The sequence below is a fragment of the Pongo abelii genome, chromosome 1 (genome assembly GCF_028885655.2).
Source record: "Pongo abelii isolate AG06213 chromosome 1, NHGRI_mPonAbe1-v2.0_pri, whole genome shotgun sequence".
NCBI classification, from domain to species: Eukaryota; Metazoa; Chordata; class Mammalia; order Primates; family Hominidae; genus Pongo; species Pongo abelii.
The window spans coordinates 204629851-204646257 of NC_071985.2; the positions used below are offsets into that span (position 1 = coordinate 204629851).

The 16407-nt window shown below is 38.9% G+C and overlaps 1 protein-coding gene across 50 annotated transcripts in view; it reads right to left on the reverse strand.

Moving 5' to 3' along the window:
* Positions 1–16407, reverse strand: part of EPB41 (erythrocyte membrane protein band 4.1) — a 232664-nt gene that overhangs the window by 107481 nt on the left and 108776 nt on the right. For all 50 annotated transcript variants that reach the window (XM_054538703.1, XM_063713835.1, XM_063713827.1 and 47 more), the window contains exons 4-5: positions 15084–15188; positions 1053–1095 (exon numbers count right to left, since the gene is read on the reverse strand). In XM_054538703.1, coding sequence (XP_054394678.1) covers positions 1053–1095; positions 15084–15188 — 148 coding nt within the window. The remainder of the gene's footprint in view (positions 1–1052; positions 1096–15083; positions 15189–16407) is intronic.

Sequence of the window (16407 nt, forward strand, 5' to 3'; positions counted from 1 at the left end):
TATTAAAAGTATTTTCATTGAAAGGAGCAAGGAGTTATATTTTTCTTGTGGTGTCTCAAATATTCTGAATACTTGTTTGCTCTGACTTGCATTTTAAAACAAGCTTTTATAGGTAGAACGCAAATACAGAGAGTTATCAGTCCAAAAGAGTATTTTGTTTCTTCCATTAAGAAAACTAAACAATTACAAACAGGGTCTAAAGAAAAACATTTCACCATAACAAAAGTGTTTTCTTCTAAGAAACAAATGAAAAGTAAAGTTTGTTTTCAGGTGAGTGTTAAAACTTACTAATCATGATAAATAACAACTATTGCATTTCCTGGAAGTTTCTTTAAAACTAAACTAAAAGGACAGGTAGTCTTAATTAGCCACTGGGCCTGGGACTGCAAAATACTAATCTGTACTTTTTTCAACCCAGAAATATTTATCCCAGGACACCAGTCTGATCAGGGTGTAAAGTGGGACTATGCATTAGAGTTAGAGCTAGGAGCAAAGCCACAATGTCAGAAGGGTCAGAGGCAAGCAATTCTTGTCCTTCCATTCTTTTTTTCTTCCACAGTCCTTTATACTGCAGTTTGGAAGAGGACTGTTAAAAGGGATGAAAACAACCATAAAGAGGAAAACATAAAATTTATAATGCAATAGTTCAGAACAGTTTCAAAGGAATAGGATACGGCAGCAAACTCCTAGTAGGCAACTGCGGTTTCAGTCACTACCATTTTGAGAACTGACTCCCATATCCTTTTTCTTTTCTCATCTTTGTTCTTTTCCACCTTCTGTTACTCTCAACTCTTCCTATATTCCCCAACTTTGCCCAGTTGTAAAAAAAAAAAAAAATCAACAAAATCTGACCTACATCTCAATAGTATCCACCTCTGCTATATTTTTCTATTATGGAATCTCCTCCTTCCAGGAGAAGGCTTTATCTCTATTTCAAAGCAATCTGCAGTAGTCAGGATTCTAAAGTGACTGACTCACAGCCAGAAATGGTTGGAAATCCTCTGACCTACTAAAAGAAAGAAAGAACTATAAAAAGAGCTATATCCACTTACCACGAACCTGCTTTTTTATTTCTTTGGCGGAATCCAGCCATGTCTGTAAAAAGGAGAAAAGGCATTAACACAGAGCTCCAAAACACATAAACAACAGAGTACTGGAAGCAAGATCACTGACTATCTTCAAATAGTGCCTCCAGATCAACCTGCATTTCCTTTGATAGTCTTTGCATTAATTTCACAAAGCATAGTGATTTTGAGCAGACAAAAAGGGACCCTGACATTTGGGGTGAATATTAGCTCCACTACTTCCTGGCTGAGTGACTTTAGGAAATCTGTACCTCAGTTTCCTCATCTATAAAATGAGATATTGGTAGTAGTGCCTACTTCATAGTGTTACTGTGAAGATAAAATGAGTTAATACATGTAAATATATTAGTAAACAGCAAATGCTAAGTAAGCATTGGTTATTTATATTATTCTATAAAGACTAGTAGATAGCTACAACCAGAATTAGTTGACAGCATCCACATTTTATTTTCCCCTCCAACCCTGACGTTTAGTCTCCTTCAAGTTTTTTCTTTTTTTTTGAGGAGTCTCACTCTGTTGCCCTGGCTAGAGTGCATTGGCACAATCTCAGCTCACTGCAACCTCCGCCTCTCGGGTTCAAGCAATTCTCCTGACTCAGCCTCCCAAGCAGCTGGGATTACAGGCGCCCGCCATCACGCCCGGCTAATTTTTGTATTTTTAGTAGAGATGGGGTTTCACCATGTTGGTCAGGCTGGTCTCCAACTCCTGACCTCAGGTGATCCGCCCAGCTCAGCCTCCCAAAGTGCTGGGATTATAGGCATGAGCCACTGTGCCTGGCCAAAGTTGTCTATATCAGCACAGTATTCAGTACATGGCTTGTGCCCAGTTAACGTTTACTGAATGAATAAATATTTTGTTTTCCTGAACTACTCTTGCCCACGCCAATCTTGTCCTTCACTGTTCTCTCACTCCACTTAGAATCTGTACACCACTAGGCTAGGGCTCCTCAACCCATGGTAGACCATGCAAAATAAGGGCACTGGAAAAGAACCTCACCATTAACATCTTTCATAGGTCCCTTTGAGAAATGTTTAAAGACAGAAATTTCTAAATTTCTAGAATGTTTAAAACATTTTAATGGAATATAAGATACGTGTCAAAAAGTACATAAAACATAAGTATAAAGATCAATAAAATATCAAAGTGAACATATAAGAATTATAACGTTACTAGCACCTCAGGAGCCCCTCTCTTGCCTCTTCCTAATCCCTCCCCTTCCCTTGTCCAAAAGATTTAAAATTGAATTTCAGTGGCATTTTATTTATTTATTTAGACAGGGTCTCGCTCTGTGGCCCAGGCTGGAGTTTAGTGACGCAATCTTGGTTCTCTGCAACCTCCGCCTCCCGGGTTCAAGCGATTCTCCTGCCCCAGCCTCCCGAGTAGCTGGGATTATAGGCGACCACCACCATGCCTGGCTAATTTTTTTGTATTTTTAGTAGAGATGGGGTTTCACCATGTTGGCCAGGCTGGTCTCGAACTCCTGGCCTCAGGTGATCTGCTCACCTCGGCCTCCCAAAGTTCTGAGATTACAGGTGTCAGCCACCGCACCCAGAGACAGTGGTATTTAGAAAAAAGGAGTAAGGTGTCCCCTCCTCACCCTCTACCAACAAGGGCAAAGCATATGGTGACTATTCCATTTGCCCTATTGAAGGAATGGGCTTGAACACCATATTTTTAAAATTGATTATATACTACTTTGACTATTATATAATCATTACAACAGACAATAAATGTAAGAATGGGGACTAGTTTTCTTTTATACTCCCACCACAATTAAACCAGAAAATTAATATATATAATAAATGCCACATATTATTAAATTGTTCTAAGGTATAAAAATAAGCACATACTTGTTTAAGCCCTGTCAGAAAGGGGTGACCTGGGTGTTTTCTCCTTAGTCTTTCATTTAGACTAAAGAAAATTTTTAAAAAGTTGCTGTATTTTCAAAGGCAAAGGAAGACTTTAAAAGCACCAACTGAGTTTCATGAAACCTCTGAGAACTTTGGTTTATACCACGCAATCCAGAACTACTACCACTTTTTACCACTTTGGAGTAGATATTTCTTACCATAGAAGACTCATGTTTTCCATTATTTTAAGAGAATCTCCCTAGGTAAGCTGAAGCTGCCAAGTTCCTTCCAGGGATTCTATGAGCCATTCTGAGTCTGTGCTAGAATTTCTACTAACTTGACACAGGGAAGGCAAACCCAGTTTTGTGTCAATCATATAAAGACTCCAGGGTATAAGCTACCATGTAGAATAAATTGTTATTGCTTCAATTACCTACACCTCCAAATCAAAATCAAAAACAAAATCTTCTGGAGATAATACAAATCAATGTGTACAAGAACAGGTACTTTTATGCTCAGTTTAAATTGTTTAATTCCCAGCATTTTAGTTAGCCAACAAATATTTGAGGAATGCTTCCATGTGCTAGGCACTGTGGTTACAAAAAAAAAAAAAAAAAAAAAAAGAAGGATTAAAAACTAGCACTGGTCCTTAGGGAGCTGTGATTCTAATCAGGAGGCAAAAAGAGAACAATCAGTTTGTTCGAGGAGGTGTGATAATTACAATGATAAAAAATATGTGCTAGTGCTATGATAGAGTATAGGGTATTCTGAGAGCACAGAGGACATGCACCAAAATGGTTTAGAAGTCTGTTAGGAAATGCTTCTTAAAAGAATGTCTGGGGTATCTAAATGGAGTCTTGAAAGACAAATGAGTTAGCCAGGCAAAGAAGAAAACGAAATAATTAGAAAGGCACAAAAGTATAAAAGTGACTGCAATACACCTGAGTTGCTGCATGTGGTTCAGCATAGCTGGAGCACAGAGGCAAAGAGGAGAGATGTAAAACTGAAAAGAACAGTAAGGACCAGACACGGAGGGAGAGTATTCCATGCTAAGAACTTAGACTTTATCAAGTTCTTAGCAAGCAGGAGCCACTGAAGGATTTAAAATAAAGGAGCGACATCAATTAGAGAAAGCATGACTATAGCCAGGGGGACCAGAAAAGACACTGTTGTTGAGAATGATAACTGTGGTCCAGCAGAATATAATGGTTAAGGGTACAGGCTTTGAAGTCAGACAGTCTTGAATTCCAATCCTGCCTCACCCTCTCCACCATTTAGCAGCTGTGTAACCTTATATAAGACAGTGTTTCTGAGCCTCAATTTTCTCATATGTATAATTGGGATAAAACTACCATCCTCACAGAGTTATTGTGGGTTAAATTATTTGATGTATACTAAAAGCACACAGCCAGTATTCAATAAATGGTACTGATATTGATCAAAAGGGTCTGATGGGATAAAGTCTATGGGACAGAGGAAAAAAAAATTAGGAGTTAAAGCTATTAGGATTTGTGACTAAGTAAATGGGATGTAGGGGAAGGATGGGCTCATGATGAGGGTTGGTAAGGTATAGTGGTAAAGAATAATTCTCAAGTTGCTGGCTTGGGCAACTGGGTGGATGTGGCACTATTCACTAAAACAGGAAATACAGGAAAAGGAACACATGTTATAAAGGAGAAAAAAATAGCAACAAGAAACAACTTACATGTACATCAACAATTGAATGAATAAATTGTAAAATATTTAAATAGGTATATGTTTAAAGTATCTTTGGAAATCCAAGTGGAATATTTCATAGAAAGCTGTATAAGCAGGTCTGGCACTCAGAAAAGAAATTTGGACCAGATATACATTTGGGCACTTTCCTCATGTAGGTGGTAGATGAACCCATTAAAGAAGATTTAAAAATCACCCAAGGAGTATGTATTAGAGTGAAAATAAAGGGGGACACTTGGGGAACACTTGCATTTAAGGGATGGAGAGAGAACAAAGAGCTGAGAAGTAAATTGAGGAGAAGAGACTACGGTGGTGGGAGAAAGACAGGAAAGGCTGGTATCACAGTATCTAAAGGAATAGGAAGTTTCAAGGAGGGAGTAATTAAGATCATCAATACTGCAAAACAGACAAGTAACATGAGGATAAAACATGTCAGATTTATCTTGGTAAGAACAGTTTCAGCAGAGCAATAAGGGCAGAAATCAAAATGCAATGAGTTATATCAAGTGCAGATGAGGACATGGCACAGCTGAAACTTTCGCTCATTACTTGTGAGAGTGTAAACTGGTAAAACCACTACAGAAAACTGTTTGATAGTATCACTAAAGCTGAACATATGCCTTCTCTAAAATCCGTCAGTCTCACACCTAGGAACATGTCCAACAGAAATGTTTACGGTGAGATGTATACCAAAAGGCACCTACAAGAATATTCCTAGCAGAAGCTTTCATAAAAGCCCCAAACTGTAAACAAGCCAAATGTCTATCAATAGTAGAGTACATAAAATGTGGTGTAGTCAAGCAATGAAATATTATACAGTAACGAGGCCGGGAGGCTGAAGCAGGAGGATCACTTGAGCCAGGGAGGTGGAGGATGCAGTAAGTCAAGATTGTACCAGCCTGTTACCCAGGCTGGAGTGCAGTGGCACAATCTCGGCTGACTGCAACCTCTACCTCTCCGGCTCAAGCAATCCTCCCACCTCTGCCTCCTGAGTAGCTGGGACTACAGGTGCTCACCACCACACCTGGCTAATTTTTTTGTATTTGTAGGGACAGGGTTTCACTATGTCGCCCAGGCTGGAGGAAGAAGTTACTTTTGATGGGGAGTGGGGAGGAGTAACAACTGATAAGGGGTTGGAGGTAGTGACTGGAAGGGACACAATAGGGGATTTTAGAGTTCTGATAATGTTCATTTTTCTTATCTTGGGGGCGTTTACACAGATGTGTTCACTTTTAAAAAATTCTTTGGCCGGGCGCAGTGGCTCACACCTGTAATCCCAGCACTCTGGGAGGCCCAGGCGGGCGGATCATGAGGTCAGGAGATCGAGACCATCCTGGCTAACACAGTGAAAAACCATCTCTACTAAAAACTCAAAAAAATTAGACGGGCAGGGTGGCTGGCGCCTGTAGTACCAGCTACTCAGGAGGCTGAGGCAGGAGAATGGCGTGAACCCGGGAGGCGGAGCTTGCAGTGAGCCAAGATCAAGCCACTGCACTCCAGCCTAGGCGACAGAGCGAGACTCCGTCTCAAAAAAAAAAAAAAAAAAAAAAATTCTTTAGGATGTATATGTATGATTTACACCTTTCTTGTGTTATGTTAAGCTAATATGCAGTAAGGCAATAGAGAATAATATATGCAAACCAATTTCTCAAAGAGTATGGTTACAGCGTGGAAGAAAGGGTTAGAGCTAGAGGAAAAAAGCAGGATCTTCAGATGTCCCCTAAAATAGCAATTCTGGATAATCTAGTTCTATTTGAATATTCAGTGGTATGGATTCTTTTTGAAGAGTCCATTTTATCAATCACATCTTGAGAATTAAATATATTAACACTTTAAGCAGAATTTAAGCTTGTGCATTAAAAAGAATTATATTCCTTCTCTGGCTTAAAAAACAACTTTCCAAATAATATAGAGATGAAGAGCAGCAATATCCTGATATAGATCTTCATTCATTTGGCTAAAGTATTACCCGTCTCCTATGGGTTCTTCTTTCAAAACACCTTCTCACAAGTGGTTTCTTCTACTTGGAATACTCTCTCCCTACTTCTTCATCTGGAAGATTCCTGACTGTCTCTTATAATTCATATCTGTTATTATCTTCTCCAGAAAACCCCTTCTGACTCCCCATCCATGTGGGTGTCCATCTTACTGCTATTGCCTAGTCAGTCTGGGAGCTCCATGAGGAAAGAGACTGTCTTTTATAGCTCTGCCCAGCACAAGGCAGATACTACCTGAACAATAAATGTTTATGAATAAATGAAAAAAGAATAGATGAATGATGCTACTGAAGTAAACCAGGATAGATTAATAAAGTTTCAACTACAGAAATGGCATTTAAAGAGGTAAAATGAATAGGAGCAGATATAGTTTGGATGTGTATCCCCACCCAAATCTCATGTCAAATTGTACCCCCTAGCGTTGGAGGTGGGGCCTGGTGGGAGATGACTAGATCATGGGGGTAGATTTCCCCCTTTGGTGTTGTTCTCATGATAAGAGTTCTCACAAGATCTGGTTGTTTCAAAGTATGTAGCATCCCACCCCCTCTTCCTCCTGCTCTGGCCATGTAAGACGTGCCAGCTTCCCCATAGTCTTCTGCCATGATTCTAAGGTTCCTGAGGCCTCCCCAGAAGCTGATGCCACCATGCTTCCTATACAGCCTACAGAACCATGAGCCAATTAAATCTCTTTTCTTTATAGATATTTCTTTATAGCAGTGCAAGAATGGACTAACACCTTTCATATCTTCGGCAGCATTTACAACCTTAGGTCATAATGTTTTAAAAAAAAGAACTCCATTCCCTGAGTTAGTCATCAGCTACCCTTATATGGAGGTCCTAAAACCCCCATGCATACACATAAGAGATTTATACAAATCCTTGTCCTTTTGAGGTAAAAGACTTTTCTACAGCTCCAGAAGTCTATCTGTCTTAACTCAAGGAACAACCGTTATTTATGCTGTTAGGATGTTGACTTCAAATCACTGCTCCAAGTTATGTTATAGAAACTCTAGAGCACAGGTAATTCTAGGTCTCATTCTTTAAGTACTAAGTTAAAACACAAAAAATAAAAAACAAAACCCCAAAAAACTACATTTAAATTCATTAGAGGTGTTGACCCAAATCTCTGTAGCAAAAGACAAGATAACAAATGCAGCCTCCCTATTCTGCAAGTATATTTACAAAATTTCCCTTTGTCTTTCTAATTTGCCAGACAATATACAACCATGACTGCCACTTGCCTTCAAGGCCAGTCATGAATCAAGGAGAATCAATCCTTTCAGATAACTATGAACTAAATTACTCATACTCTTTATTTAATAGTCACTCCATTGGTGTTTGCTCTTTGCCTGTGAAGGTGAGCAAAAGACTTCTGTTTGACTGATGATCTTTTCAGACTGATTGTCTGACTCTAAAGGTAAGAAAATTCATCCACACAGAAAATGGATGGAAAAAGACAATGACTATATACCATTGAATTGCATGTAGTCCTAATTTAAAATTCTCATTATTTACCAGAAGAGCACAAGTTTTCTGCTTAGAGATGAAATTTGGAGGGAGGTGGAATTAATGTAACTGACTTTTCTCCCAAGGAAAAAATCCTTGATTCATTAATAAATAATTCTAAGCAGGAAAAAAATATAGGAAGCAGCTATTTAACTGACAATTTTGATTCACAGTGGTAACAAATCTCTCACAGAGCTATAGAAGTTTGCTTCTGGGCTGGGCGCAGTGGCTCATGCCTGTAATTCCAGCACTTTGCGAGGCAAGGCAGGTGGATCACCTGAGGCCAGGAGTTAAAGACCAGCCTGACCAACATGGTGAAACTCTGTCTCTACTAAAAATACAAAAATTAGCTGGCTGTGGTGGTGGGCGCCTGTAATCCCAGCTACTTGGGAGGCTGAGGCGTGAGAATCGCTGGAACCTGGGAGGTGGAGGTTGCAGTGAACTAAGATGGCACCACTGCACTCCAGCCTGAAAGAAAAAGAAGTTTGCTTCTTACCTCTTTTCCACTTCTCTTGCCAGACCCTAGCAATAGGCCCATTATCATGCAGTCAGTAGGAAAAGTGAACAAGCAAGCCACTCCATATGAGGGAAAACTTTCCTCCCTGCTAAATGTACTCAATTGTCTACAAACAAAGCACAAAGCTCTTAATGACAGAAGTTACATATACAAAGGACAAATCTTTACATATACAAAAAGAAGACACCAGAGAATGGAAAGAAGAGAAAACAGTTGTCTTTCATTGTATTATGGCTCACATTTTTTTCCTACAACATAAACTAATTCTGTAGAGGAAACAAAAAAACTACAGATGAAATGTAAAAATCAAGGAAAGGAGTAAAAAGCTAAAGAAGAAAATAACTTAGGAAGGGGCAGCAGGCAAGGAGCTACGGGAGTAAACTGACTGTGCAACTAGAGGATGTCACTCTGCCTTTACGTGCTTCAGTTTCCTCATCTATAAAATGGGGGGATGAGCCCCCAAAGCCTGTATAGCTCTATTACCTTCTGTATTTTCAGAATGGCAGAAAACTTAGATGACCATGATTTACTATGAACTTTACGGATTCAATCATTTCACAAATATCTGTGTACTTCTAGAAAAGGTCTTATCTAGAAATTTGGCTTATTGACAGTACATATACATGGAATGATAGTGTTAAACAAAAATTATGGAAGGCCATTGTTTTGGTCTAAGCTTCTTCACTGGCTCCAACAGATCAGGCCAAACCAAAACGGAGTCACTCATACTAAATACCACATAATCAAACTGAAACCTAAAGGAAGTGGGTAGATGCTAAACAGACCAGTTTTTCCTGAAAACAGGAGATTCCAGTATACCTGAGTCAGTTTAACAAGAAAGTCCTCTCTGTTTTAGCATTTAGAAGAAAAGTAACGTGATGTAAACTAATCAGCTTTTTCCTATTACTTGGTTTCCTTATTCCTACCTTACAAAACCCACTGTTCTGCCATTGCTTATTGGGAGCCCTCATTCTATTTTGTAGAATGAAGGCTGCCTAATACACGAATCACAAATAAAAGCCAATTAGATCTTTAACTAAATTTCTTGTGATTTTATCTTTTTCCAATAGTTAAAATAAAGCCATATAGTCTTGCTAAATACAATCAATTTTAAGTAAAAGATACACTGTTCTTTTGTACACCCTACCTAAGAAAAGAACAGGTAGAATATTCAACCCGAAGGATGCTCCAGAATGCATCTCTAGATTATGACACACAAATCTTTTAAAGCCAACGCCTTGATTAATTGGTAATTTCATTTTAAAACAATAATACTATCTTTTTTTTTTTTTTTTTTTTTTGAGGTAGGGTCTTATCCCTATCACCCAGGCAAGTGCGGTGGTGTACTCATGGCTCACCGCAGCCTCGACTTCCCAGGCTCAGGTTATCCTCCCACCTCAACCTACCGAGTAGCTGGGACTAGAGGTATGTGCCACCACACTCAGTTACTATTTTTTCATTTTTGGTAGAGACAGGGTTTCACTAGTCTCAAACTCCTGGGCTCAAGTGATCCGCCTGCCTCTACATCCCAAAGTGCTGGGATTACAGGTATGAGCTACCATGCCCAGCCAATAATACTATCATAATAATAATGATAATACCTTATTTTTATTGAATGCTTACTACATGTCAGGCATGATTCTACATGCTTTCATATAGATTGTCTCATTATCATTCCCATTTTACCAATGAGAAAACAGAAGGACAAGTAACTTATCTAACTTGCAACTAGTATGTGGCAAAGCTATTCTCTCAAGTGTAACAATATGTCTCACTCTTTCAATAAACATCTGTTGAATGCATACCACATTCAGGCCAGGCAATATGCTAAATAACATTCTTTAGGAAACCAGTCTGGTAAAAAATAGACGTGGGCCCAGAACAATAGATGAAAATCAACCCACACCAAGATATATAATTGTGAACTCTCAACTTCATAAGGACAAGAAAAAAAAGATCATACTCGCTTGATTGTGTAAAGGAGGAGGGAGAGGAACAAAAGTCATACAAAAGATCAAAAATCAAAATAGCTCTGGCCTTTTCAAGAGCAACACTGGAAACTAGAAGACAATGAAGCAATGCCTTCAAAATTCTGAAGGCAAATAATTTCAAGCCTAAAATCCTACACCCAACAAAATTCAAAATCAAATATGAAGGCAGAATAAAGCCATCTTTTCAGACATGTAATGTCTCAAAAAACGATTACATCCCATGTACCATTTCTGAGGAGTAGCACTATCAAAACACAAAGAAAAGCAAGGATAAAGGAAACAGGAGAAACATCACAGGAAAGAGGCAAAGCACATCCCCAGGATGATAGTGATGGGAGATACCGGGGACAGCTGTGTACAAAACAGACCATGATACCCATCCAGACTAGAAAACTGTGACTTAAGAGACAGCATTATTTTTTTTTTTGAGACGGGATCTCACTCTGTTTCCCAAGCTGGAGTGCAATGGCATGACCTCGGCTCCCTGCAACCTCTGCCTCTTGGGTTCAAGCGATTCTCATGCCTCAGCCTCCCACGTAGCTGGGATTACAGGCATGTGCCACCATGCCTGGCTAATTTTTGTATTTTCAGTAGAGATGTGGTTTCACAATGTTGGCCAGGCTGGTTACGAACTCAGGTGATCCACCCAGTTCAGCCTCCCAAAGTGCTGGGATTATAGGCATAAGCCACCACACCCAGCCAAAAGACAGCATATTAAGGAAGGCCTGCCATCACTAAGGTGTTTTTGCTACTGTATTGACCCTTTCACTTGACAATCCTAAGGTGAATCTTCCCCAGATTCATTTTTGTACAAGATTTACCTGGGCCATGTGCTAATGAAGTTCCTACTTTCCCTTCCATGCTCTGCTTCTTAGATCAGCTAAGGACTCTCGTTTTAATTAAAAATAAAAATTTAAAAAAAAACCACTCTGTTTTGACTTACTTCTGAGCTGGAGGTTGACCATGATAAACTTAAAAGCATAAAATATAGAGTAGCCCATTCCCTTTGACAATGTTCCCGCTGGAGGTCCTATAAGAACCTGGTCCATACAGACCTGCCGATGCCCTGACTATGATAAGGCCAATTTTTCCCAGGATTCACTTGCCCACTGACTTCCCCAGTAGGGGCTCTTATAAACTATCAGGGAAGTTGAAGCCAGATTATGATTCAGAGGTACCAATTTTTCTTTTCCAAAAATACTTACAGGGACAATAATGCCCTTTTCTTACACAGCCAGGTTTGTACTTTGTTATTAAGCTTTTATATTAAGCACTTTTAACAACACTTCACACATAAATATATAAGTGAACATAAATAAAGCAATTTAACATTTGCTCATTAAAAACTAATTACGGTTGGGTGCAGTGACTCACGCCTGTAATCCCAGCACTTTGGGAGGCCAAGGTAGGTGAATCGCCTGAGGTCAGGAGTTCGAGACCAGCCTGGCCAATATGGTGAAACCCCATCTCTACTAAAAATACAAAAAATTAGCCAGGTATGGTGATGCATGCCTGTAATCCCAGCTACTTGGGAGGCTGAGGCAGGAAAATTGCTTGAGCCCAGGAGGCGGAGATTGCAGTGAGCAGAGATCACACCATTGCACTCCATACTGGGTGACAAGAGTGAAGCTCCATCTCAAACAAACAAAAACTAATTACAATAGTGGCAAGGCATAGTGGGTCATGCCTGTAATTTAGCACTTTGGGAGGCTGAGGCAGGAGGATTGCTTGAGCCCAGGAGTTCAAGACCAGCCTGAGCAACATAGTGAGGCCCTGTCTCTACAAAATATAAAAATTTAAAAATTGGCCAAGCATGGTGGTGCGTGCCTGTGGTCCCAGCTACTTGGAAGACTGAGGTAGGAGGATCGATTGAGCCTGGAAAGCAGAGACTACAGTGAGCCAAGATCGCACCACTGCACTCTAGCATAGGCAACAGAGTTAGACTCTGTCTCAAAAAAAAAAAGTGAAAACCACTATAAAGAAAATAAACTTGGTGACAGGACAGAATATAAATCCCAACAATGGTGAAAAGTTTTCAGTGTAACTGAAAATTTTTGTCCCAACATGGGCCCTAGAAGCTCAACTGTAAGCGGAAATTATTTCTTCTGCTGAATGGCTTTAGATGAGCCAGCTTCTAGAAATGTAAGTATGCTTAGATCACAGAAAAAAATATTTCCAGCCATATTAAACACGTGGGTAGTTGGTGACTTTACATGCCAAATTAAAGGATTCTTAATTATTCTCAAATCAATCTGGGTTGTTTTTTTCCCCACAATGTAACTATTCAATTTCTGGGAATCAAAATTATCTCACTGAGCTTACATAAAACACTTTTCAGAGTATTTCCATTGATTCATGGGAGAATTTTCTTTTTTCTTTTTTTTTTTGAGATGTAGTCTCACTCTGTTGCCCAGGCTGGAGCGCAGTAGCACGATCTCGGCTCACTGCAAGCTCCTCCTCCTGGGCTCACACCATTCTCCTGCCTCAGCCTCCCAAGTAGATGGTACTACAGGTGCCTGCCACCATGCCCAGCTAATTTTTTTTTTAGTAGAGACAGGGTTTCACCGTGTTAGCCAGGATGGTCTTGATCTCCTGACCTCGTGATCTACCCGCCTCGGCCTCCCAAAGTGCTGGGATTACAGGCGTGAGCCACTGTGCCCCACCAATTCATGGGAGAATTTTCTAGCTCACAGTTGTAGAAAGTTTTTCACTGTAGTTTTGAGGGCATTGTTTGGTTTTTAAATTAACTTCAACATTCCCTTACTAATGGGAAATAGGGGTTTCAATTAAGGCTAGACTTTTTAAAATTATTCATTGAAAAATTATAGTTGTATATATTTATGGGGCAGAAAGTGATGTTATAATTTTTTAATACAATGTGAAATGATTAAATCAAATGAATCAAACTATCCATCACCTCAAATATTTGACCTTGTGATGAGAACATTTGAGATTTACTCTCTTCGTGATATTGAAATGTACAGTACTCAAATATTAGCTATATTTACCAGTACAAGCTAGTTTGAGCCCTAAGGGAGACAAAGTAAAGGTTAAGTCTTTAAAGAATAATATTAACCTAGTGCTCAAACACAGTTCTGTTTGAGTTAGCAGTCATTCATAGAAGGAACAAATTTTTGTAAACTACTAGGTATATTCTACAAATACATTTTGTTTAGGCAAAGGATAATTCCATATCTTCTAGTTTGCATTATCTAACTCACACGACCTAATCTACAATTTGCAGATGTTAAAGGCTGCTGCCCTTCAACTTTTCTTAATAAACTGAAATCATCTTGGAGAAAGGATGAACTTAAATGGCTTAAATTCAGTGTCTACAAGACTCTCTCCAAGATCTCCCACTTTACACCCACCCCCCCAACCTGGTGGTATACCTCTTCAGATTCATCTGTTACTCTATTCCTCATATCCTATGTTCAGCCAGGCTAGATGGCTTTCAGTTCCTGAAATGTTAGTCTCTCAACTCCAGGTCTTACACAAGCCATTCTCTCTCCACCTCACTTGCTCATTTTATCCTTCAGGTCTCTCTCAGCTAAGGCATCACCTCCCCAGAGGAGACTTCCCGGGCCATACTCTCCCCTGACAACCTGTATTTCCTTTTGTATAGCATTCATCAAACCAGTAATTAATGTTATCTTCATAATAAACTGGAAGTTCCAGAGGGCAGGGACCTTATTCACAGCTGCATCCATATCATCTAGTACAGCACCTGCAAATACTTGTTAAACTGGACTAAAGCTTTCATCATTAGATTTATGTTAAATATTTGCAATTTTCAATTAATTGGCCCAGGAAATAATTCAAATGTTCTGAGGTAAATACCTGACTTTTAACCTTTCTTCCCTCCTGCAAGTCCATTCTTTTACTTCTTTCAAAAGTTAACAACTGGTTTCCTTTTAGGTTGGAGGAAATATCAGATTCATCGTTATGACTGTTTCAATAATATTGGGATTTTATTCTGTTTCATAATGTTGCTTTCAAATTATAATTATATATCATAATTATATTTAATTATGTCATAATATTAATAACAGATCATCCATTCAACAAATATTTGTTATAAACCTCCTATGCATTAGATACAATACCAATTGCATAATATATTAAGTTATTGACATCTACAGTACTTGCTAATCAGTGCATCATACCTCTTTACTTTCCTTGACTTTTAAAAACATACAACATATACTTTATTTCAATGATGAAAGAACACACCAGCAATGGTCTTTCCTTTAAAATGTTAATTCTAGAAGAAAAATAGCAGGAAAATCTAAGAAATAAGAGTAGACAGGAATAACTTGAAGAACACTGGCTTAGAGAAGCAGGTATAGATACATTCTTAACAACAAAAGAATTAAAACAAATTTTTTGTCAGCTTCTTAAATTGCAAGCAGTCTCCTCACCTTAGAGGTTGCGTTATCCCAAATGGCTAGACCAAAATAGTCTTCTTCCAAAAGATTGAGATGCTCACATACTCGCTTAAGCAAATCTTGTCCCTTAGCATGTTTCTGCAAAGACATACGTGTCTTAATTGAGTTGAGGTTTCTTCTTTTATTTTTTTCCCAAAAGAGATGAGGATTCACTGTGTTGCCCAGGCTGGAGTGCAGTGGCCTGATCATAGCTCACTGCAGCCTCAACCTCCTGGGCTCAAGTGATCTTCCCACCTCAGCCTCCAGAGTAGCTAGGACTACAGATGTGCACCACCATGCCTGACTAATTTTTAAAATTTTTTGTAGAGAGAGTCTCATTATGTTGCCCGGGCTGGTTTTGAACTCCCAGGCTCAAGTGATTCCCTCGCCTCAGCCTTCCAACGTGCTGGGATTACAGGTATGAGCCACCGCACCTGGCCTGAGGTTTCTTCTTATTTCTACATCCATCATGAAATAAAATAAAATGTCACTTTCCGATTTCTTCTTTCATCTTTGGTTACCAACAAACTTTCAGACATAGTTTAAGCAGAAAATATGATTTATAAAATTCCTGTTCTTCAATTTGTCAGTTTACATATGTAATACACATATACTAGTTTGGAAATTGTGTTACAATTCAAAGCAAAATTCTACCTTCCTTCCATCTCATATTCCCCATCTCCATCCCACACATCACATTCTTTATTTTTGGTGCAATATATCCTGTAGCATGCTATGAGCAACTGTCAGTTACCGTGACCACTTAAATTACTGAATCAACTGTCCAGAGTGACATTTAATTGTGGCTGTGGAAATCATTAGACTCTATCACTTTCAGACCAAATGTCCCAAAGAAAATGAGCTATGCCTCAACTCCCTACAATCTCTTTCAGAAAAATGAATAAAGTAAAATTCTAGATAGCCAACAGACACTACCCGTTGGAGTGGCTCCTTCAGTGGTGCTAGGAATCATTTTCTTAACGTTTCTTAACCTAGAGAGTCAAACCATTCCCAAATTTGGGTTCTTTTACTCCTATTTATAGGAAGAAAATACCCTAACTTAAAGACTGAGATTTAGTCAGAAAGTCCTGGCTCCTCCATTTACGAGCTAAACAAGCTGAGTAGATTCAATTAACTTTTCTGAACATTAGTTTGCTCAGCTGTGAAATGATAAGAATATTTACACTTATCCTACCTCTTTATTGGAATTGTTTAAAAATAATCAAATATGTGAATGTCTCTTGAGAAATATATATGAAAATACTTCAAAAAATTAGAATCATTTTTTGGGCAAACATATATGACGTCTCCTCCTCTC